Genomic DNA, 23,008 nt, shown 5'->3' on the forward strand with positions numbered 1-23,008 from the left:
CTACTTACATTTAATTTTGCATTTAAATTCAAATTCAGGAACTGATAGTTTAATTGGCTGATAGTGATAGTTAGGCTAGTTTATCTTAACTCTCTTTACATTACCGCCCAAAAGTAATGTTTTTTTTTATTTTTTTTATCAGCATATTATAATGATTTATGAAGCATCAGTGTAGTGTATTAATTTTCCTCTGTTGAAAAGTGGCAAAAACGTAATAGTGGATTTATTTATTTATTTATTTTGGCTTGTTGAAGCAAACAGAATATTCCCTGAGAACCCGGAAATATGAAAATGATCTATTTAATTGAGGGGGGGGGGAAATGATTTTCGCTGCTTGTTCAAATTTTTTTTTTTTTTTTTTTTGCTGCTGGTTAAATTTAAAAGAGCTATAATGCAAAACAGTTATTGACCATTTTATCACAACTTTTTTTGTGTATAATCTACTTGAATATGTAAAATAGACAGGAGTAGGAGTCAGCACCCTTTACAATACATTTACATAATACAGCACAGCCTCTGTTTTTCTGTTCAAACTGTGTAATTAAAATACCAGCAGAACTGTTGGCACACAAATGCAGCCCTTAATAGTAGGAGTCTGGAAATATTTTTATCCACGCGAAGCCACTAGAAGTCCTCTGCTTGCTCACCTGACGTAGTCGCTGCTCTTTTTGTTGACACTGTAGTTGGTCAGATGCATGAACTGGTTCTTGATGTTTGCTGTGGCGTGGTCATACTTCACCGTGGCAAACCTACAACACGCACAACCGAGAAGGAAAACATGAGCTTAATAGCTATTATGACATTTAATGGACCAGTTGAAAAGAATAAACATGTAAAGTACCAAAGCAAGCAGTCATCAAACTGAAACCAGCAAATCACCATCATCGTCCACCAGCGTTAGGGCGAACATGGTCATGATGACTGTACGATGAGATTTATTGAATCAAATAAATCCTCTATAAGCCATTTATAATTACATAAGTACAAGATCAATACCTATATTTTGGTGGTGGGCTTTTTCACCTGGTACAGCAGGTAAAATACAGTGATCATTCAGTAAAGCAGCAGCACACTCTCCTCATACATGAGTTTAGGAATGTCTCGAATCACAAAATATAAGCAACAGTAATACGGGGATGATGTATTTTCAATAGACCAAAACTCATAAACGAGTTGTATTTTAGCACTTCGGGTCCATCGTCCTCAAGTCAATGGGGTTTTTTGGTTAAATGCCTGAAATGAGGTCTGTGGTTAACACAAGCTCAAGATATGTTTGTTCACTTTTTATTCTATAAATACATCAGTAATCCCACCTTGTGATATTTTAAAGGTTTTAAAGTTTTTTACTTTCTAACAAGTGTCTAAATGGGATGACAGGCTGTCAGACATTAAACTTCATCACAGCGAACAGATAAACTTGAACCTATTAAAGAGAACATCTTGGCTTACCTGTGTAACCCATGTTCTCTGAATAGGGAATGAGACGCTACTAGTCGCTTTCACAGCATCGTTGTGTTTATAATAACTCAAACTTTCAGGGAAACATGTTTTTTAAATAAAGGCTAAAAGAGTTGTTGAAGCTTAAAGTCAGCATACAACAGAAGTTGCACTGTTCTTTTCTTCTCTATTGTGTCGTATATCCGAGTCAAACGCTTCTGGAACAAGAACAGATGTGGGCGGGGCTTGATTGTGTCTGTGGGGAATTGATTGGATGGTTGTGGTTTGCTATTGGCTGATCTCATGTGAGTGACAGGTTATAGCCCCGCCTTCGTCATCAGAGAAAAGAAAAGATGCAGTAAGAGGAACTTATTCTGATTCAAGTTTACCAGGAACAGGAATTTAACACAATAATGATAAAAAAATATAAATCATCTATATTAAACACTGTAATATATCATAAAAAAACATGATTTAGTTAGTTAATTAGTTAATATTAACAATTAAAAATACGTCTAAAGCTAAAGTTAATTCCAGCAATTACTAATACATTATTAAAACTGTTAATAATATTTAAATGGGCCTAAGCTGACATGAACTCACAATGAACAATTAACAAAAATGAATAAATACTGTAACAAATGTATTGCTTTTTGTTAGTTGACGCATTAACTAATGTTAACTAATGTGGCCTTTTATCAATGTTTCTGTCATAAAGTCAGCTAACTAATCTGTAAAATCTCCAAATAAACTTCACGTGTCTTTCTGTGTCAAATCTGCCATGATTTTATCAAGGAAAAGCAAGAATAACTTTGATATTGTTAGTAATATTTCAACTGGACTGAAGCAGCTTCAGTTTACTTGATTATCATACCTATCATTTGGGGAAGGTTTATTTGTTCATCTCTCAATCATCATTGTATAGCATTATATGATTTAAAACTACAGAGATTTTATCATTAAACTAAGCATTTTAATATCATATTACTAAGACATTATTGGCAGATATTGATATGCATCTGTATTTTATGTAGGCATCTGCTATACTGTTATAAAGATCACATTGATTTACATTAAAAGCATCAGAGTTTCATCTTACTTTTTATAGTAAGCAAGAATACCTCATAATCGCAACCCCTAACAGAAAAAGTGTTATTAATGTAATCTTAAGTGATTTGTCTTAATGTCCTAATAAATTTGTCCTAGCTTGTGAGAGGAGTGGACGCCACATGTGGAGGAAGAAAGTCCTGGCACACAGAGAGCACCTGAACGCCTTCAAAGCTTCTGGGATGTCAGAGATAAAAGTGGACTTGGGAAAGCGCCAGGAGTTGCTGAAAACAAACCCGAGTGTGTCGCTCTGGCAGACTGAGCGTTTTACACACACCAGACCCACAGTACACTGCTCATCCGCTTCACACAGCTTCACTCAGCACGCCATCAAAAAAATCAGAGGATTTGTTTGAGCTTCTCACTCGCATGTCTGAGAAAACGTTCTCCTCTCTGTGCCAGAAGCAGGACTAAATGTGTTTCACAGGCAGTCAGTCCAGGGATTCAGAGCGATTGTGAGACTTTCCACACAACACTTTGCCACTACTATTTGTGGCTTGTGTAAAAATATCATAAAAAGAGCCTTTTCAGGTAGAATAAATCATTTAAAAAGATAATTATATAAGCCTGAGAATGTGCTCGCGTAAATTATTATTATTTTTTTAACAATTTTAGATTTCCTTGGTGCTTTAAAAACATTAAAAAAAAAAAAGCTATTTAAAAAAAAAACTTTTCTCAATGTCCTTCCAGCAATGAGACAATGGAAAGCTTTGTTTGAGGCCTAGATGATCCAACTTTACTGGAAACATCTCTGATGCCATCTAGTGTTTGTGTTCTTTTACTGTCGTAAAGGAACACTGTCTTTTACTGTCTTTTGGGGGTTTTAAAACATCAGCTTGATACACAGAGACAAGAATTTATACAATTTAAAAGAAAAAAGCAATTTTGTAGGCGGACGAAAGTGTAAAAACAGACTCGAAGAACTGGAAATATGTCTGGAACAACGGGCTTTATCAACAATATCCGAGCTTTACGAAACCATTAATAAAATCAGCTAATATCAAAGTCAAACTTCCTTCTGGTTGTTCTCTTTCCATATAGAATAATCCCACAGGCCCATGTGACTTATATATTATTATTTTTTTATTTTTTGTAATTTTAAATATCTGTGCTGCTATATTCTATTACAAACATGATTTAAACACCATTAAAACAGTGTTAAGCATAAAATATTTTTAAAAATCTGTTATTTGAACTGGATCGGTTTATTTTGCTAAGTATCATATTGATACATCAGGCTTTTATGGCTCATATAATCTGATATAGTGAGAATATGGAGGGAAAAAACAGCTACATTTTATTCAGAGACTCAAAACTGAGCTGGTTAGGAAATATGTGAAATAAGTAGGGTAGCCCGTGCACGACTAAAGTTTTTTTCTAGTTGACTAATAGTAGTTAATTTAAGCCATTAGTCTAATTGCATAATTTGTATTTATTTAATTACTTTAATATGGGAGAAAATACTAAACCATTTGAGCGTTATCGTAATATTGCCTATATTCCGCATATCAAGCACATGCATAAATCTTGCCACAAAGAACCGGCAAAAGTAATGTTTATGCAGCATGATGCATTTGAATTGTTTATTAATAAACTAGTGTTTTCTGGCTGCAAAGATACAGTTGGCGATGTTGTTGACGCATCTTCGCATGTAGTAAACGCTCCTATACAGAGAAATGCACACTTCATACGGATTATAAGCAGAGAGTACCCCATTTCTTATATTATCTTCTTTTTCTTTTTCGCCTCTGTGTCCTATTATAATTTTGCTTCTTATTTATTAAATCCAGCCAATTGGTTGATGAAACATTGATCGAAATTAAGATACAATTTTTACTAAACGAAATTCACTTTAAAGAATGGCTTTCAACAAAACAAAACTTAATTAAGTGGTCAAAATCATGTCTGACCCACTCCAAATGACTCCTTATATATTGGGCATCTTCTGATCCTATCTTACCCATCTCATGCGGTTCCTTTTTCATATAATCAACAGATGAAATTCAAAAAAGAACATTATATAAAACAAATATGAAATGTATATTTACGTTTTTAAGTTATATTTAAACGTCAGACCACTCCGCTTTTCTCACTTAATACATGCATGTGCGTGTGCATATGGGGGAGGGGTGCGATTTTCAAATAATACCCAGCTATCTTCGAATATTATTTTTGCTTGAAATGCCCTTCCCTTTTAATGAGTAGCATCAAACTACTCCAATTTGTTCTTTTAGGAGTTTAAATTATTTATTTATTTATTTTTTGTCCTGCTCAGACTTGTATTGGACAAGGTTTAAGTTACATCAGACTTCTCTATTTTAGGTGATTAAATGTTTATGTTGTCCTCCATAGTTTACTATTGGACAATGTTTCATTTAACCTTGTGGGCTGCATAGAAGACTGCTCCATCTTGTTTGTATTTATCTTTGTCTTATATTAAGTATATTAAGCATCGGTATCGGCTGCAAAAAATCCTGATCGGAGCATCCCTACTTACAGGTACTGTTAGATATAGCCTGGATGATGTAAATGAATTACCTGGCCAGCCCTTCCTCATAGAGATAGATCAGGAGAGGGTCGTATGAGGTCACAAGCACGTACAGACGGACGTCAAACTTAAAATCTGCAGATGCAAAAGAAACAAACTGAATATAAAAACATTTGTTATACATAATGAGTTGAATCTGTGAGTGTCTTGTGTTGCAGACTCACCGTCAATCAGTAGAGGATTGCTGATGTACCGTGACACCAGGATATTCTCTTCCAGTGGGATCTGACTCGGCTGAAACACCAAGCATGTGTTATAAAGCAGTATAGAACAAAACTGTCAGATTACAGAAGCATGTTAGTCTCCCATGATAAATACTATGATAAATACAAATATTGTATGCAGTGAAGAAGCTTAAAGCCACTGCTCCCGCCTGCTCCTCAGACTGGACGACGTTCACACAGGTTGCCAGTTTAAGCACACGCAACAGGAACGAGCGCAATGGACAATGAAAATTGGCAAATTGGCAACATGCAATATTACAGACCAAAACAAAAACAAACATTCCAGCCTGGAAACACACATTTCAAAGTAAAATAACTGGCTGTAGAAGTGTTTTTCAGAGAAACCAGTATGTGAACTTAGCATGTTTTCTAAATATATGCAAACATATCATGGTATTTTTATGCTTTAGTAGAGAGAAAAAGTTACATACAGCACCTTTAAGCCTTAAAGTGTGTTTAATATCACTATTAGTAAGGATAGTATGATCTCTGTATAATATCAGTCTTTAAATACAAGATTTTTAAAGTGTACCTTAAGTATTCTTGCAATAGTTCCACTTTAGCAAAATCAAACATACTGATGTATTTCTTTAGTTGAACTTCAGCACTATTTCTGGATAACTAAGTTCTAAATACTAATGCACAAAATGAGTTGTTCCAATTTAGTATACCAACCATACAATTGCAGGGTATTTACATATACATTTTAGTATTTTTATTTTTCACTATTGTAGACATGGAATTTGCAAAAGGAGGAAAATAAAAACTTGTGAATTTGGTTATAATGCTCAATGCACAAAAAGTATTCTGATTCAATGTGAGCAGATCTAAATGTAAGGCCGCAATCAACACTTTTCATTCATTTTCCAATTTCACTGTAATCATGACAGCCATACTAAATTTAGATGAATTGTGCAGCTGCTTTTTTTTTCTTGAAAGCCCTTCTGTGGCATATTCCCTTAAGGCGAGACACTACAGGTGAATAGGATATTTTTAGCTAGCAGATATCAACATGAAACTCTCCGCGTTGATTACCTACATTAAGATGAGAAAAAAATGTATTATAAGTTCTGTTATTTAATGTTTAAATATGCAAATTAGGCATTATCTAATTAAATATGTGCTAATTTGCATATATTTAAAAAAACGAAATCTGAGTATTGAATAAAGCCAGGTACAAAATTATTTTTTCATTGTGTTCACATATTAGATAGGAAATAAAATACAGAGGGATTTATGGATATCTACTTTTGTTATCCTGTAAATCAGAATATACTGCCAATAGCCTTAAAAAAATGATTTTTGCCATGTTTTTTGGAATAAAATGTTATATAAATCAGGCTAGGAATAATATATTTACAAATCCCTCTGTAAATGTGTTCATAATATAACTAGGTACAAGACTGGGAAGTTTGGTGTATATAGGTGCTACTGAACTGGAGATTTCGGACTTTGAGTACGATAGAAAAGTCATTTTGAGAAAACGTGCTTTAAAGATTTAGCATCAGCCAATAAGATTGCGCATTTAGAGTTAAATCCCCCCTTTTAGTTTCACGATTGGTTGCTGATAAAAAGGAAATGACCATATTTGGATCCGGCAGTATTGTTCAGGAGAGAGAGAGCTTTCTAACGGTGTGTGTGATGACAGGGTGCAGATCGCGAAGCAGTGGGATGATTTATAACGACAACTTTTGATGAATTTATGAGAAATCTACAGTCGCAAACAGACAAAGTGTAGTAAAATAAAGACCTAAATGTGTATTTCGGACTTTTTTTCACCACAAGTCTGAAAGAAGACATGTTATTGAATACAAATATCCCAAAATCTCAAAATTGAACAGTGAAAAAAACCCGATGTTTTTGCCTGCCGTGTCTCGCCTTAATCACTTACATTGCTGACCAGGTAGATGCCTCTGCCCCTGGAGGACGCCACAGGTTTGATGATCCACGAACCCTTGTCTTTGCTGAAGGAGCCTGAGGTTTGCATGAGGACAGAGAGAGAGAGTGTTATTAAAGCCCAGCAGAGAAGAAGACAGATCTTTCTTATTGATGTTGTTCATGTTAACAGTCAAAAACACATCGAGTGCTGACTGGACAGAGATGTGCCCACTCACTGCTGAATTCCTGGTACTCTGTAGGAAGCACAAAGGTCTGGGGTACGATGTGGAAGTTTTGAAAGCCGTGGGTTTGCTGCATCCTCTGGATGTTTTTGTAGAGTCTGTCTTTCCGCGTGAGCTCGAACGACCTGGAAAGCAACGGGAGCATTGACCGTAAATGCTGAGGATGAGGTTAGCGTCTGAGATAGCGGGGGGAACATAAACCCTTAAAATAACACCACAGTGGCAGCGCATGTTCGGTTTGATCTATTGCACTGTTTCTTCCAAACAAAATGTACTCGGCTCAAACTGCCAATGAATACATGCCGTCCACCGACTTGGAAGGCCGGTTGTGTTGATGTTGTTGTTGCTGAGTGAGGTGTGTGTGACTTTGGTAACTAATTATCATTGGTGGAAACACACTTACTGCACACCACAAACTAGTGTTTGTTTAAACACCAGCAACTTTCGGATGAAAGAAACATATCACAAATCACCTGTGAGTCCTAACATGAAGGCGGTTCCAGAAGTTCTTATAAGAAAACTTCTTTTCTATTGAAATAAACTGGCCAAATTCTAAACCACTATCGCATATTATATCCTTTAAAGAAAAGGCCACCCAGTAATGCACTGCTTGCTTAAAATCCTTCAAAGATGGTGGACAAATTGAGCTAAATGCTTACATATCTATATAATCCATTCAATACTGAAAACCAGTTTCAGATCTTAAAGGTGCAGTGTGTGACTTTTAGCGACATCTAGCGGTTCGGTTGCGAATTTACACTAAGGGCTCAGCCCACTGCTCACCCCTCCCTTTCGAAGAAGCTACCGTGTCTCAAACGGGACAAACATCGTCGTCTGAGACGGCAGAGAATAGCCAGAGTAAACCAAGTTTCTGTACCACAGTCCATTCTAAACCACATCATGGATAAATTTTACAAAGCCATAGTACGGTGAGGATCAAGGGTCTTAATACGTAATATAATAATAGTAATTAGTTGATTGTCTCACGAACGTAACCAGCACATTTCTCCCCACATAGCAAACCCATAATACAGCGAGGGAGAAGAACCACATGAAACTATGCAACTATATATTTTTTCTAACAGGGTAGTAAAAGTTTAGATGGCTAATATGAGCTGTTACTGTGGCTGAAGTGGTTAAAGTGTTAAGCCTTGTTTAAACTCGACGCGTCCACATGAGCCCAAAGGTGCGTGCGGCAAAAATAACGTGATTGTAACAGCGCGCGCGCCTCCAACTACATATTTACACCACTGACAAGGGAAAAGTCACTACTCACGGTGTTAATGGCTAGCTTCTAGCTTTCTGCGGCTTCTCTTTCAAGGTAGTGACGAAACGCGCTCTGTAACGCTGTTTGTTCGCTGTCGGCTACGGTAGAAACATGACGTCACAATATGTCGACCTTCATAGAAGGGGATTCCCGCGCCTATGTAGATATAAATGCCTCATTCTAAGGTAATAAAAACATTACGGTTTATTAAGTAAGTTCTTTATACACCACTGAACACATAGTTATGGATGTCATATTGCATTTCTGTTAATAGATACTCAAAATTTTTACACATTGCACCTTTAAATCCCACAATCAATCTTTTACTAAGCTGTTTTCAGTTGATGTGTGAACAAAACTTCACTAAACATTACTTAGAGCGCCTCACATCCAATAAGCTGTGTGCTATGTTCCTTTTGATATGACAAAGTTACAACTTTTAAATTGTGTCAATTGTATCATGAAATTCAAACAATGAAGATAATTTTGCCGCTTTGATCAGCAAACATACATATAGAAAAACACATGTACATATATACAAATTTGGTCCCCGAAGCTGAAGCATGCTTGCCTGGTTAAAACCAGACCCTTCTCAGTCGTAAATGGGGAAGGTTCATTGACGGCTCATTTCCAAAAGGGCGTCACCAACAGACGTAGCTCAAATGCCTCTTTGCGCAATTGGATAGACCTAAAACCAATCAGATCGATCGTCATCTTGTAAAGCCCACCTCAACGTTTGTGATTGGTGCCACGATTTGGAAAGATTGGAAATGAGTTTGAATGGGCTCTTCGCCAGACTAACTTGCAGAGCAAATCTAAATTTGCCGGAAGTTCGTCTGGGTTTTCCCAGGCTAGAAGCATGCTTGCTTGACGTGCAAGAACCAATGAGGTAAATTCTCGTGTGTTACGCAGCACGTTACCAAAGTCTGCTCTGTTGTAAGTTTTAAATTAAATTGTTTTGAAGTCCCTGTAAAGTCAAAATTAAGTATGTCAATAAGCCTATGTCAATTCCATCAGACATCCCACCTATCAATCCACCTGAATACCAAATGGAGGTCTGTGCACCTAAGTGGAAAGAGATAGAGCAGGCTGTGAGAAAAGCAAGGGCTTCATCATCTCCAGGGCCTAATGGAGTTCTGTACAGAGTGTACAAGAGTGCTTCAGGAGTTCTACGAATTCTGTGGAAATTGATGAAAGTGGCATTGTACCTAAAAGTAGGTTGTACCTAGAGCATGGCGCCGAGCAGATGGAGTATTTATACCCAAAGAAAAAGATGCTACAAGCATCGGTCAGTTTCGTCCTATTTCACTGTTAAACGCCGAAGGTAAGATTTTCTTCAGCATTATTGCTCAGAGATTGTCACCCTACCTATTAAAGAATGGCTTCATTGACACTTCAGTTCAAAAAGCGGGCATTCCAGGGTTCGCAGTATGCTTAGAACACATCAATGTTATCTGGCAACGAATTCAATCAGCTAAAAAGGAGAGGAAGGAGCTCCATGTGACATTCCTGGATTTGGCTAATGCATATGGTTCAGTGCCACATAAGCTTCTTTCGGCAGCATTTGATTTTTTCAGGGTACCGATGTCGATAACAAATTTAGTGAAAGCCTATTTTGGAGATTTGCAATTTAGTTTCTCAACTCCAGAATTCAGCACTACATGGCAATGCTTAGAGGTTGGAATAATGGCAGGATGCACAATTTCTCCACTGGCTTTTACCATGGCAATAGAAGTAATCATTAGGGCATCAAAATGGGTAGTAGGAGGAGAGCGCTTGACTTCTGGGATGCGACTACCACCAATCAGAGCATACATGGATGACATGACAACCATGACTACAACAGTAGCCTGCACTAATCGGTTATTGGGTAAGTTAACCGATAACCTTGATTGGGGACAAATGCAATTCAAGCCCTCTAAATCAAGAAGCATCTTGATAATTAAAGGCAAGGTAGTGGATAAAACATTCTTCATTAATGGTGGGGCAATACCAACAGTTTGAGAAGCCAGTGAAGTCTTGGGAGATGGTACGATGGAGATCTGAAGGACACAGTTTGAGTGGGAGAAGTTAGACGACAAGCAGTGGAAGGCTTGAAGAGCATAAACAGCTGTGCTCTACCAGGCAAACTAAAACTCTGGTGCTTTCAGTTTGGTCTACTGCCAAGGTTGCTGTGGTCACTGACTGTGTACGAGGTTTCTTTGACAACAGTGGATAAGCTGGAAGCGTTAATAAGTTGAGTGGGGGACAGACGGGGGTGACTCTGGGACGCCAGAGTCACTGTCGAGCCCTCTTGAGGTGTCGTGGGCTAGTCGACGAAACACTGAGGACGGAAGGTGCCGACTTGAAGACCCTAGAGATGTTCCCTACTCAGCTCAATCCAGACAATTGTCATGGGGGGACCGCACTGTGGTTGCAGCCGTTGTGTGTGCTGACACGCAAAATACACTGCAGCTATTAACACCTGACAGAAGGAGGTTCCCATCACCATATGGAAAGAAACGTAAAGGGATAGAGAAGCATAGGTTACTGTAAAGCTACGTCTTAGTTGGTGCTTATCTTGGCGAAAGCCGAGTACAAATCAGCATGAAGTTTTAACATCTACTCTCGTGTAATGGAAATCTTGTGTTCTGAGTTTGTCACACCACAGAAAAATGTGTTGTTAGCCGCCCAACCAAATTTGAATGATAAAAAAAGCCGGCAAGTACATAAAATAAGCTATCAAAATCTTGAAAACAATTAGCAGTAGTCTCTGCTCTCAAACGTTGGGGGCGTGTCCGCTGTCTGCGCCGCCAAGCCCACTCGCGGGACAGCTGCCGTCGCCACACTCAACTGTCACCGCTACAGCCGGAATGGATGTTCGCACGGTGGGCACGCACTGCCGATGATGGCACCAGTTGTCGGGGCGACGGGAGGATGAAGGCCGAGGAGGGAGATAGTCGGTTCGGCCCCATTCACCAGTAGCAGCGGATTATAAGTGAATCCCAGTTGTCTCCGACAAAAGTTTATAAAATTATCCCGTGTAAAATGATCACTATAGAGGTGGGTTTTGGCGGTGATCCTCATCTCTCCATCAAGCTGGCTCTTGACAAAATTAATCAACCTCTTCTTGATGTGATCGTTTTTCGGAAATTTAAATAAAGACACCGATCTGTTTTGTACGTGATCGCATCAAGGTAGTACGCATTTCCGTGACAAAGGCATAGCTAGCTGGCAAACTGTAGGCTGTAGTAACTAATAGTACTGACAGTAACTCGCGATTAGGTGAGGGGCCAGCCTCAGTGGCCCCTGTGCGTCATCAAGTAGGGGCATGTCCAGGATCTTTTTATGCATGTTTTAGCAATACATTTCTAACATTTATAATGTGTTTATAATTTTTTTTTCGAATTGTCTTTTGAGGGACTTTAACTATGGACTCAGGTGATCATGCTATTCTTGTGTTATTAGATTTGAGCGCAGCATTCGATACTATAGACCATAATATCCCTATCCCCCGCCTTGAACATTGTGGAGGGATCAAAGGAAATGCTCTAAAATGATTCAATTAGTTTCTGTCGAACATAAGCTTTTCAGTTTGTCTTGGAGAATTTTCATCTGTTGCCGCCCCTCTTATGTTTGGTGTTCCTCAGGGATCTATTCTTTTTCTCTGTATATGCTACCGTTAGGCACCATTTTTAGGAAACATGGTGTTTCTTTCCACTGTTTTGCAGATGACACTCAAATATATCTCCCAATGAAACTGAATGATTTGAATGCACTACAACCTTTATTGGATTGCCTAACTGACCTAAAACGTTGGATGTCACTAAACTTTTTAAATTTGAATTAATCCAAAACAGAGATTGTCATGTCTAGTCCCTCTGATGGGTATGATGTTAGACATATTAGACATCTAGACATCATTTGGAGCAGTTGTCTTGCTTTGGATTTGTCAACCCTTTTGTCCATACACAAGCCATCAAGATCTCTTAGATCTTCAGATCATGGACTGTTGACTGTTCCTAAGGCAAGACTAAAAATGAGAGGGGATCGGGCTTTCTCTGTTATTGCCCACAAACTGTGGAATAGCCTTCTACTGTGTATTAGAACTGCTTAAACACTCTATGATTTTAAAACTCATCTGTTTTCTTTGGCTTTAAATGTATTATAGAGATTAATAGAATCTATTTTATTGTTTTCGTTGTTCTTTGTGTGAAATGTGTTATAATTTGTAGTAGTGTAAAGCACTTTGGTCAACTTTAAGTTGTTTTAAACTGTGCTATAGCACTAAACTTGACATTGACATTTTAGGTTCAGCAAGAACCGAACTGTAATGACATACACACCTGGGAAAGTGGTTGACTTTCTGGAAATCCTGTAGAGAGCGCAGAAGGTAGGGCTTCAGGTGCGAGCCAGTCCACATCAGGTTAAAATCGTTGCTATTTGGATGCACCTAAACAGGAAACAATATTATTATAGGCCAGGGTAAAGTCAAAAAATGAAAAGGATACTTTAAAAGTCTAAAGTTATTAATTTACAGTCATTTTTATTGCTATTACATTTGAGCTTTATTGTATTGAGCCATCATAAACACTAACCACTGTATTGGAGCTTAGCCTGAAGAAACTGAATTGCAGGTTGAATCCTTAATACTTGTGTTGCTAAACTGAACTGAACTGAAATAACAATAAACCAATGTGCAGTGTACAAGCAGAGTACACTGTGTTGAACCCCACAACGCAATGAGTTTGACTTCACCTTCCATTGCCAGTAGCCAAATAAACCAGTGGTCCTAACAAATGTGATTTTGAACCTCTTTTTCTTGACTAATTATTATGTCATCAGAATGCCAAAGGTTTCTGCCAAAAAAAAAAATCTATATCCAAGATGATAACTGGATGCCACTCATCCACTGCATTTAAATTTGACAGCATATAGTGTATAGTAACATTTCATTCCCTAACATGGCTAATGTTTACAGATTTACCTCATGGAATCCATGATTGACCAGCATGCCACGCACAAGACGACTCTCCGTACGCACAATCTTGAAGCCCAAGTTATATTTTTCTGTAAAAAACCAACGTTACATGAACAATGGCATGTTGCAAATGACAATTTTAATGAAAGCAGTCAACAGGCCTAGATATTTAAATAACATTAGACATGCAATTTATATTACTATAATAAATTATTTGTCACTGAAAAAAAGTAAATATTTTTATATTTTGAGTGTGTGATGAACTAGTGTACAGTACAGTAATTACTAGTAGAGTTGCACGATAAATCGTTAAAAGATCACAATCTCGATTCAAACACGTGATCTTATTCCAAAATGTCAACGATTCGTCTCTGTCTATGGACCTTATTCAGAGCAGCGCCATGATGACAGGTATGAAACCGAAGCTGTGAAGGGAAGACTTACCGTGTTTTCAATGGCATTCGCTGTAAAAAGCTGTATAAAGCTCCTAGATCACTTATAATTTTCCACAGTTCATATTGTCTGTTTTTTTTGGTCTACTGCCATTATATATTTTTTGCAGCGATTCGTCAGCAGAACAATCCAAAAAAACATTAAATAACTGTACAACCCACTGAAGAGATGCATGCCTGTCCCTCACAGCCTCGCTTTCATTCCCATTAAAAATCAAAGATGTCGATGCTGTGAATAAGGTCTACTAAAGCTTTGACAAGTACAAGATCCAGGCAAACATTCAGATCTGCGTTCTGACCCAGAAAGAGCCGTGGTCATGTATAGAAATGAAACTTTTTGTGAAGCTGTCTTTTCAACACACAGTATTTCTGTTACACAATCATTCAGATTATCACAGAAGAACTGGGAAAAAAGTTTATAGTTTGGATATAAACACGGATGCCTGGAGAGCGATCAAAATAGAGTCAATCACCTTTTGAACAAAAATAATAAATAAAAGATAAAGATAAATAAAGATTGTATCAATTAAACCACTACACCAAAGAAGGTGGCGACAAGTGACTGTTAAAAAAATATATTTGTGTGAGTCTCAATCTCATATTCAGGGCACTGATCAGAGAGTCGGCCATTTTCAGGCCATTATCAATCGCAAAATCCTTCTAGTGCACTGAAACATTCGCTCCCTAAAAAATCCCACAATGCACTGTGAAATCCAGGCACCATCGATGCTCACTATTTCCGACAGCGGAAGTTCTGAAGGGTTTAGATTTAGAAAAACAGCATAAACATGCATTGCTAGACAGGTACTAAACATAATCTTGCTAAAATTAATAATTAATTCACAGCTCAAATGTTGCAGGTGTCCGTAACAATCAAAGTATTTATCAAAATGTACTTCAAATAACTAATAAAAAATGTCAGAAAAATCCTGCGATTTTATATGAAGAGCCTAAACAAATTAGGGCTATTAATGCAATTAACGCAGCATCTGTTAATTTTTTTCATCATTTGGCTAGTGTTACATGATCCCGCTCTTATTCACGCAAATTCTTTTAAACCATTCATGAGCGACAAGACAAAAGAGAGCGCGCTGCATGTGAATGTCCTGACTGACTCACAGAAAGACATGTGCGCCAGTATCATGATGCGTGCGCACCAAGCGGCAACCTCCCTGTCTCTCTCTTGAAACCAACACGGAAGTGAAACTGCAATTCATCACCAGGCCGCTTGAGGCTGGCAGCAAAAGTGAGTCAAATCTGTATCTCCCCCATGTTAAAATGCCCAACTTTACCGCAGAAAAAAATATGTTTACAGCCTGGTGTCCTAAGTTGTTTTGGTCTATACAGCTAATTTTGCCCTTCATGACAACTGTGAGGGGGGTGAATTGTTTTTAGAACTCATCCGTTTAAATTATATTAAGCCTTAAAATGCTGCATAATCAAGGGCGTGGCCACTTGAGTGACAGGTGGATTGCCGCTGCTTAGCCGTTTGTCTGCTCTCTGTTAGCCATCATGTCACCTCAGCTGATTCCAGCTGCTGAACTTGTCATCTCTGCCGTGTTTGTACTTTTTTCGGGATTATTTCATACAGTTTATTACACGCCGCCCTTATACCTTCGCCCACGCCGTTGGATTCCGTCGTTGTCGAGTGTCGAGAGAACAACCAGCGCTGTTCTTCAGTTGTTTTCCTCTGTGAACATGCACTCATGGATGTCTGACAATATCGTTGCTTTTTGGAGTTCAGATTTAAAAACGTCTAAGATAAAACGTTAGAGGCCACACTCGTTCTGCTGTACCGTTGATCTTACGGAGCAGATAGACCATAATATGCTTATTTAACTTTTTAGTGTTCAATAAAAAGTATCGTCAGATGAAATCCTGCAGGCGTCAGTGCTTTCTCTTCGTCCCTTAAATGAGCTCGGATTTCTAGTGCATTACTTGAACTTCTTAGGTAATATCTATCAGAATTGAAAATGGACTGAATAAAGCTCTCTACGAACTTGACGTGCGATGCCGCGCTGACTGACATGTATGCGCATGAATCACTATCACACACACGCTCAGAGCAAATATTGTAAGTTACTGCATGAGAATAATACTGCATCACAATACACATAGTCTCACGGTTAGTTATGTCTTTTAACTATTTTAGTATTTCGAAGGGCAAAGACATGAATTTTAACTATTGGCTTTAGGCCTACTTCTTCAAGTCAGCTGTCACTTTAGCGCGAGGCCAGTAGCACATTAGCTTAGCCTGAGCAAACTCGATCATGTCGAGCTAGGCGGGCGTAGTTTCAGCATCCAGGCACCTCAACTCCACCCACGTCCCGCCTTTTTGCCCATTTTCGTTTATCCGGGAGTGACACACTGTGACGCGCTTCCAAGATGGCGACGAGCGACTCCGACCACTTTAGGCTTCAAAAACGCTCTTCAGAAACGTACAGGTGACGTTATGGACACTACGTCCATATTTTTTACAGTATATGGTGCGCACAAGACAGCACGCCAGAATAGTTTTGTTTCGCGCTTGAACGAACAATGACACAATTATGCCAAAATGTCTTTTTGTCGAGTATCTTCATAACATAAGAGCAGTCCAGAGTACGGTGTACATTTTAGGACATCCTCAGACATATGAAGACAAGATATCATGCCTCAGACTAAAAGGCTTCAGTCATTGGACAAAACGGCAACGCGTCTCAGACTGAAAAGCTTCAGGTCTCAGGAAAAACAATGTCAGGTGTCAGGTCTCATACAATTAGGCATCAGACGAACCAGCCTCTGACAAAAAGGCATCAGACATAAAGGCATCGGACGAAACGGCATCAGAAATAAAGGCTTCGGGCGAAACGGCATCAGACATAAAGGCTTCGGGCGAAACGGCATCAGACGAAACGGCCTCAGACAAAAAGGCATCAGACTAAAAGGCATCAGCTATAAGGCATCAGGCAAAACGGACTCAGGTGGAATTTAGAGGTTCGCATTGCCCCGCCCCTTGTGACGTCACATGTACGCGGTTCAGATCATACAACAACAGCTGATGGAGGCGGGAACCCGTCATGATATATTTATATAATTGCTTTCATCAAATGTTACACTAATTACGTTGTATTCAGGAGAGAACATGCATTTCGCAAGTTTTATTTGCACGTTTAAAAAGTTAGATGACATATTTCAACTAGCTATAGCTTGTATGTTGGCAAACTATCGATAGTTTTCACGATTGTGAAGTTAAAGCGTTCTTTTGAGCAATTAGACTGCTTGATTAAAACTGCTTGATTTAACATTGCTGTAAACATTTTTCATTTGTATTGGGATATAGTCATGGGCGGCGCTAGGGAGGGGCCAGCAGGTGCTTCAGCACCCCCAAGAAAGACCAAAGTACCAGTTAGCACCCCCAAAAATAATTTCTGGAATTTCTTGTTTTTTTCCAGATATTAAGTCGTTATTTCAACACATCTCGTTATTTCGACATAAGTCATTATTTTTCGACATAATATCTGTTATTTAGATATAATAGCTCGTTATTTCTACATAATAATTTGCTATTTCGAAATAAGGGGACATTCTAATCTGCATTAAACCACATTATGCGTTTTATAATGGTTTTCTATGGGAGGAAAATGCTAAACGTTTAATTAAACGCGTTGAGTTCATATTCTGGGCTCATCTGATTTTATGTAGTATAGCCTACTTTATTATTATTTTAGTATGATAATGATTAATACATGCACGCACAATTATCCGTGAACTTGATAAATGTTGCAGATATGTTTTACTATGCACAAACAAATGCCTTTAAACTTATTTGTCCAAAACTTAAAATTAAATGAATTTTGAATTCATTAATTTTAAAGACGAGCGGGTGTGTGTGTGTGTGTGTGTGTGTGTGTGTGTGTGTGTGTGTGTGTGTGTGTGTGTGTGTGTGTGTGTGTGTGTGTGCGTGCGCCTGCCTGCTCACGAGGAGAACTAAGAAAGAAGCCGTTACTTTATTGTGAGAGTTTGTGACAAGAGTTGTGTTTGAGAGTGCGTTGAGCATGACTATTACTCCACAGCAAGTCGACCCCCGCCTCCTTCCTTCCTCCCTCAAACTACGAAGATTGCTATATTCATGTTGCAGAATATCTTTTAATTGCAATTTAATAAATGCTCTTGTGTTAAACACAATAATTCTCAGAGTGTGTACCTCCAACAGATTGGATTGCCACATCTTTGGACACAATGGCTTCTGCACAGAAGAGGAGCACGGGAATGCTTTTGCTGACACCACTCCAGGCGACACACGGGAGTTTCCTATGAAAACACAGGTTAAAGGAAAGAGAACACTGCTATTTTAGATGAATTTCACATGTATATGATATTGAGGGATTGCCAAAGTCCCTTTCAAAGGAAGTCAGTTCACACACCGGCCATATTGGCAGGACCAACTCTCACTTTCATACTTTTTAAAGGGTAAAATGAGGCCATCCTTAAAAATATTCTTGTTTCCCGTAACCCGACCGATCCTGTCAATTTAGGACCGACCCAATTATTTATTTATTTTCCCTTTTAGTCCGACCGACTTGCCGGTTGTAACTTGTGTTAAGACCGACCGATTTTTTTTTTACTCTTCAAACAACTAATACAAATTAAATAAAATAATATTAATTACATTTTAGTTAGTATTGTGAAAGTTGCTTATGCCTACATACAAACCTAGGCTACGTTCTCTCTTTTAAATAAAAACCCGTGCGCCGTCATCGTCATCTATGATTGTTTACACCATTGGTCTACGCATGTCACACTATGGCTTGTAGCCTACATTCGCTTCGTTTCATTCACTGTTCGCGCTTGGTAATGATTAGGGATGAGTACCGAAACTCGTTATTAAACGGGTTCCGGGGCTGAATTTCAGCCATTTCTATATATGATAAAATTAAACCATTTGTCTGTGATGCAATTTTGCTATTCGCAGTCCAGAAGAGAGAGAGAGCGATCTCTCACGCGGAGCCACAGCGCTCACAACATGACAGCCCTGCTTAATGAGTGACAATGAGGACATTACTAAACATTCAAACGTGGTTACACTTTAGATCTGGGATATTATTCTAATTTTATTTTAGATTTCGGCTTTCAAAGATTAGAAAAAAAGATATTTGAGATGAAACCATTACAACTCATTCTGTCTAGCGCAACTTCCTTCCCTTCACAGCGATGCGCTGTCATTTCTTCCTAAAACCCAAACGTATCGTCAGAATCAGCACGATCGGTGATTGTTGTACAATGCAGACTCTACTGTTGCTAAATTGAGGACACGTTTAATCATTAAAAGAGCTATTAAAACCACAAAAATCTGCGCAAGAGACGCTGTTCACAAGGCGACGCGCGCTCCGAAATGGACTGCAACGAGACATACTTAACTTTGGGCTTCATGTGCGCATCTAAACCATCAAATATACATAAAATATAAAAATGACCAGCTCTGAGATTCACTGAAACACAGTTTATGTCTTAAATGGACGTAAATAGTTGGGAGAAATAAGATGGTGATCTGCACTCGGTCTTAAAGGGGCAGCGTCTAATAAACCTGCTGACGATTGAGCCGTTAATGCGAATCAAACAACAAAAGGCAGAGAAAATCATCCACAGCTCTTGAATGAATAACTTAAATTTTAATAAGCATTAATCTATCTATGATAAACTATTCAGTGTTATTTTACATTTGATTACTAAATTAAATTTCTTTTCAGACAGAAACACTTAGGCCTACCTGAAAAGTAATTTTAGACCTTCCTGAAATTAAAGCACTGTGTATATAATTTGTATCTTTGTTTAATTGTATTCTTTTTTGAACATGTGTTTGTACTTGTTTTTGCTTATCGTATCCTATCTCATGGTATATAAAACAAAAAAGCCTGCACACTGCTGCATAAAAAATAGCCTAGATATTTTATTTGTTTCGTTAAAGAATTGATTTTTCTTTTGCTATAGATCTTTTACATTTCAAAATATAAAGCAAATGTTAATTATTACCCGAATGTAAAAAAAAAAAAAAAAACACCAAAAAGAACCGATAAGAATACCGTTCAAGTACCGGATCGATAAGCAGTATCGGTAAGAGTAGTAATACCATTAAAACCTTAACGACACCCATCCCTAGTAATGATGCAGTAAATAAAATGTTCGCAGTCACTGTTCAAAGTCATATGGGTTTGGGCACCATAATAAATGAATTCCAAAAAATGCATTAAAACATCTCGACACCGCTTTAACTTGGCACGAAGTTCTGGAAAAACTGTGCCCAGATCTTTTCCCCTCTCTTCTCACCTGTCTAATGGTGATCGTGTCGACTGACCTGAAGGAAACCACTAAAATGTTGGTGGAGGAAACTCAAACTATTTAGGACGTCCTACAATTTGACCCTAAAATCAAAGTGGTTTCTTTTAAATTGAAATTTCAAAGTGAGCCACCACCACCGGCCTTTTTTTTTTTAAACCAAAAATGTGTTTTAGGTGGACAGATCAATACAGTACACAGAACATGTAGGATGTTGGAAAATAACAATGTCTTTTCTGTTAACCAAATGCTTTTTAATATTCGCTATTACTTCAATGCAAGTGAACTTGCTCGCCGTTATTTGTTGCTTAGTGACGTGTGTGTTCAAGTAAGCCAGAAATGCGCAGATTCTGCGCAATATGCTGTATTTAATATATCATGAGGACTCACGAGTTGCGTATTTGCGCTAAATCTGCGCAGATTTGGTTCCAAAGTTCATTTTTACCCTTATTTGGCGGTTTGGAGGGTGTTAATTTCAATCCCTGAATGTTGCACTCCTGTTTGTCATTGTGCACAAAACTTCATGCCAATAAATCATCAGAAATATTGCTGACTTGTGCGCGTCTCAAGCGCCCTCTTTGCGTTAGTCCTAATGCCTGTTAGTTGTCTGTGGGGAAAAAAAAAGTACATTTTTTTCCCCCATTAAAGGTTGTATCAGTGATTTCAGGCCCAAAAATAAATGTCTAATCTTTCCTAACGATCCGCTAGCTGCCCGTCCCATAAGCATGCCGTCCAAAAACTGCGTCTCTGTAGGCAGCCTAGGCTCTGAGATCTGCACACAAAAACAAATGTGTACAACCACCACTCAAAACCAAAATAAACAGTGTTCCAACCAATCACTGACAGGGGCGGGTGTTCCTCCGATTTCGCATCCAGCCGTGCACGAGCGCAAAACCTCACAACACCCGCCCCTGTCAGTGATTGGTTGGAACACTTTATTTTGGTTTTGAGTGGTGGTTGTACACATTTGTTTTTGTGTGCAGATCTCAGAGCCTAGGCTGCCTACAGAGACGCGGTTTTTGGACTGCATGCTTATGGGGCGGGCAGCTAGCGGATCGTTAGGAAAGATTAGACATTTATTTTTGGGCCTGAAATCACTGATACAACCTTTAAATCTTGAGAAAAAAATATATAGACCTACCTACCGACCCTTTTTTTTTTTTTGCTGTTATGGCAAACCAAAATATTTTTAACGATGGCCTGAATACCAAAATCAAAAACTGCTTGCCAAACTCACATTTTAACAGGGGTGTGAAGTAACGAATTACAAATACTCACGTTACTGTGAGTAACTGCACGTACTGCACGTTACTTTTCTCCACTATTTTCCTTCTGTTTTGTGGTTGTTACTCGTTACATGCTTGTTTTAATTTTATTTTATTTGTATCCATCAACGTGATTGGATTGAGTAATCGGTCTCGTGACTGTCATCAAATCAAAATAAGCTTAGAAAACTTTAACCGCCTTTTTCAGTGCATTAGGTGAGGTAATCTGATAATATTAGTGATTCTCATTTATCAAAACAATAACATTGGTACCGTTTTGGAGAGAAATTGGGTATTTTTTAATCTCTCTATTTAACCCATCTCATGGTGTGTGATGCTGAACTATCATATGAGTTTCTAAAGGTTTTTGAATTCTTTGCACAGTTATGAATATTGATATTTTATGTGCAACAATAGCATGCTCAGGCCCAGTGGCTTTTCGCCTGATTTTAAATGCTTTTTTCCCCAAATAATATGATTTAAATGGTGATGAGTGTAATGATTTGATGCATTTTAAAAAGATGGATGATAGATATTCTTCAATCTTTCTGACAAAGAACAAAATATAATGTGAATTACAGTATGTGCAATTTTTTTTTTTTATAAATTGTAGTGCACAGTGTTTATTGTAAGGGGTAGAATCCGCAGCTCAGTACTCACTTCTCACTACTCATGAGTACTTTTAAATAAGCTACTTTTTTACTCTTACTCAAGTAGTTTTTTGGACAAGTACTTTTTACTCTACTCACACTACATTTTTTGGAATGTAATGGTACTTTTACTTGAGTATGTTTTTTCCGTACTCTTTCCACCAGTGCATTTTAATAAGATGTTAAAAATCAGCAATAAAATCTAACATGAACTGTCCCATTAATGATGGTTCTTATATATTTCAGGTTGGTTCAGCCATTGGATGACTTAATGAAAACAGTAATGGATCCGCGCACTAGCTATTAAAGTGACAGCAGCCTAATATGTGTCTGTCATTCATTTTGTTGTCAAAAGAACAAAGAATAGCTTTAATTGTAAGGAATCAGGATTAATAGCCTAAGTATTTAATTTAGTCACGACTAAAAGACTATCCAGTGTTATTTTACATTTGATTACTTTATTCAGTTTCGGTAGTATTTCTGAATACTAAAGTTAGACCTACCCAAACACTTTTCTCTTTATTTCTCTCTTTATTATTCTACTGTATTTATTTGTGCTACTTATTTCAATTTAATTCAAAGCTTCCTTGTGTTATGTAAACTCTTGACAACAAAATTACCCCATTTTAAAATTTTAAAACATTTAGGTGAGATAAACGTAAT

At 38.0% G+C, this 23,008-nt stretch overlaps 1 protein-coding gene across 2 annotated transcripts in view; it reads right to left on the minus strand.

Moving 5' to 3' along the window:
* The window catches only part of ttll5 (tubulin tyrosine ligase-like family, member 5), a 168,355-nt gene that overhangs the window by 144,134 nt on the left and 1,213 nt on the right, over positions 1–23,008 (minus strand). For both annotated transcript variants that reach the window (XR_013206584.1, XM_077238519.1), the window contains 8 exons: positions 18,302–18,408; positions 13,670–13,752; positions 13,029–13,135; positions 7,431–7,561; positions 7,208–7,290; positions 5,257–5,326; positions 5,083–5,167; positions 648–749 (listed from right to left, as the gene is read on the minus strand). Coding sequence is in view for 1 of the 2 variants with exons in the window: in XM_077238519.1 (XP_077094634.1) it covers positions 648–749; positions 5,083–5,167; positions 5,257–5,326; positions 7,208–7,290; positions 7,431–7,561; positions 13,029–13,135; positions 13,670–13,752; positions 18,302–18,408 (768 nt within the window). In the remaining variant the exon portion in view is untranslated. The remainder of the gene's footprint in view (positions 1–647; positions 750–5,082; positions 5,168–5,256; positions 5,327–7,207; positions 7,291–7,430; positions 7,562–13,028; positions 13,136–13,669; positions 13,753–18,301; positions 18,409–23,008) is intronic.

This window comes from Siphateles boraxobius, unplaced genomic scaffold, assembly GCF_051911475.1.
Source record: "Siphateles boraxobius isolate OS27281-9 unplaced genomic scaffold, OSU_SipBor_1 22, whole genome shotgun sequence".
Classification (NCBI taxonomy): domain Eukaryota; kingdom Metazoa; phylum Chordata; class Actinopteri; order Cypriniformes; family Leuciscidae; genus Siphateles; species Siphateles boraxobius.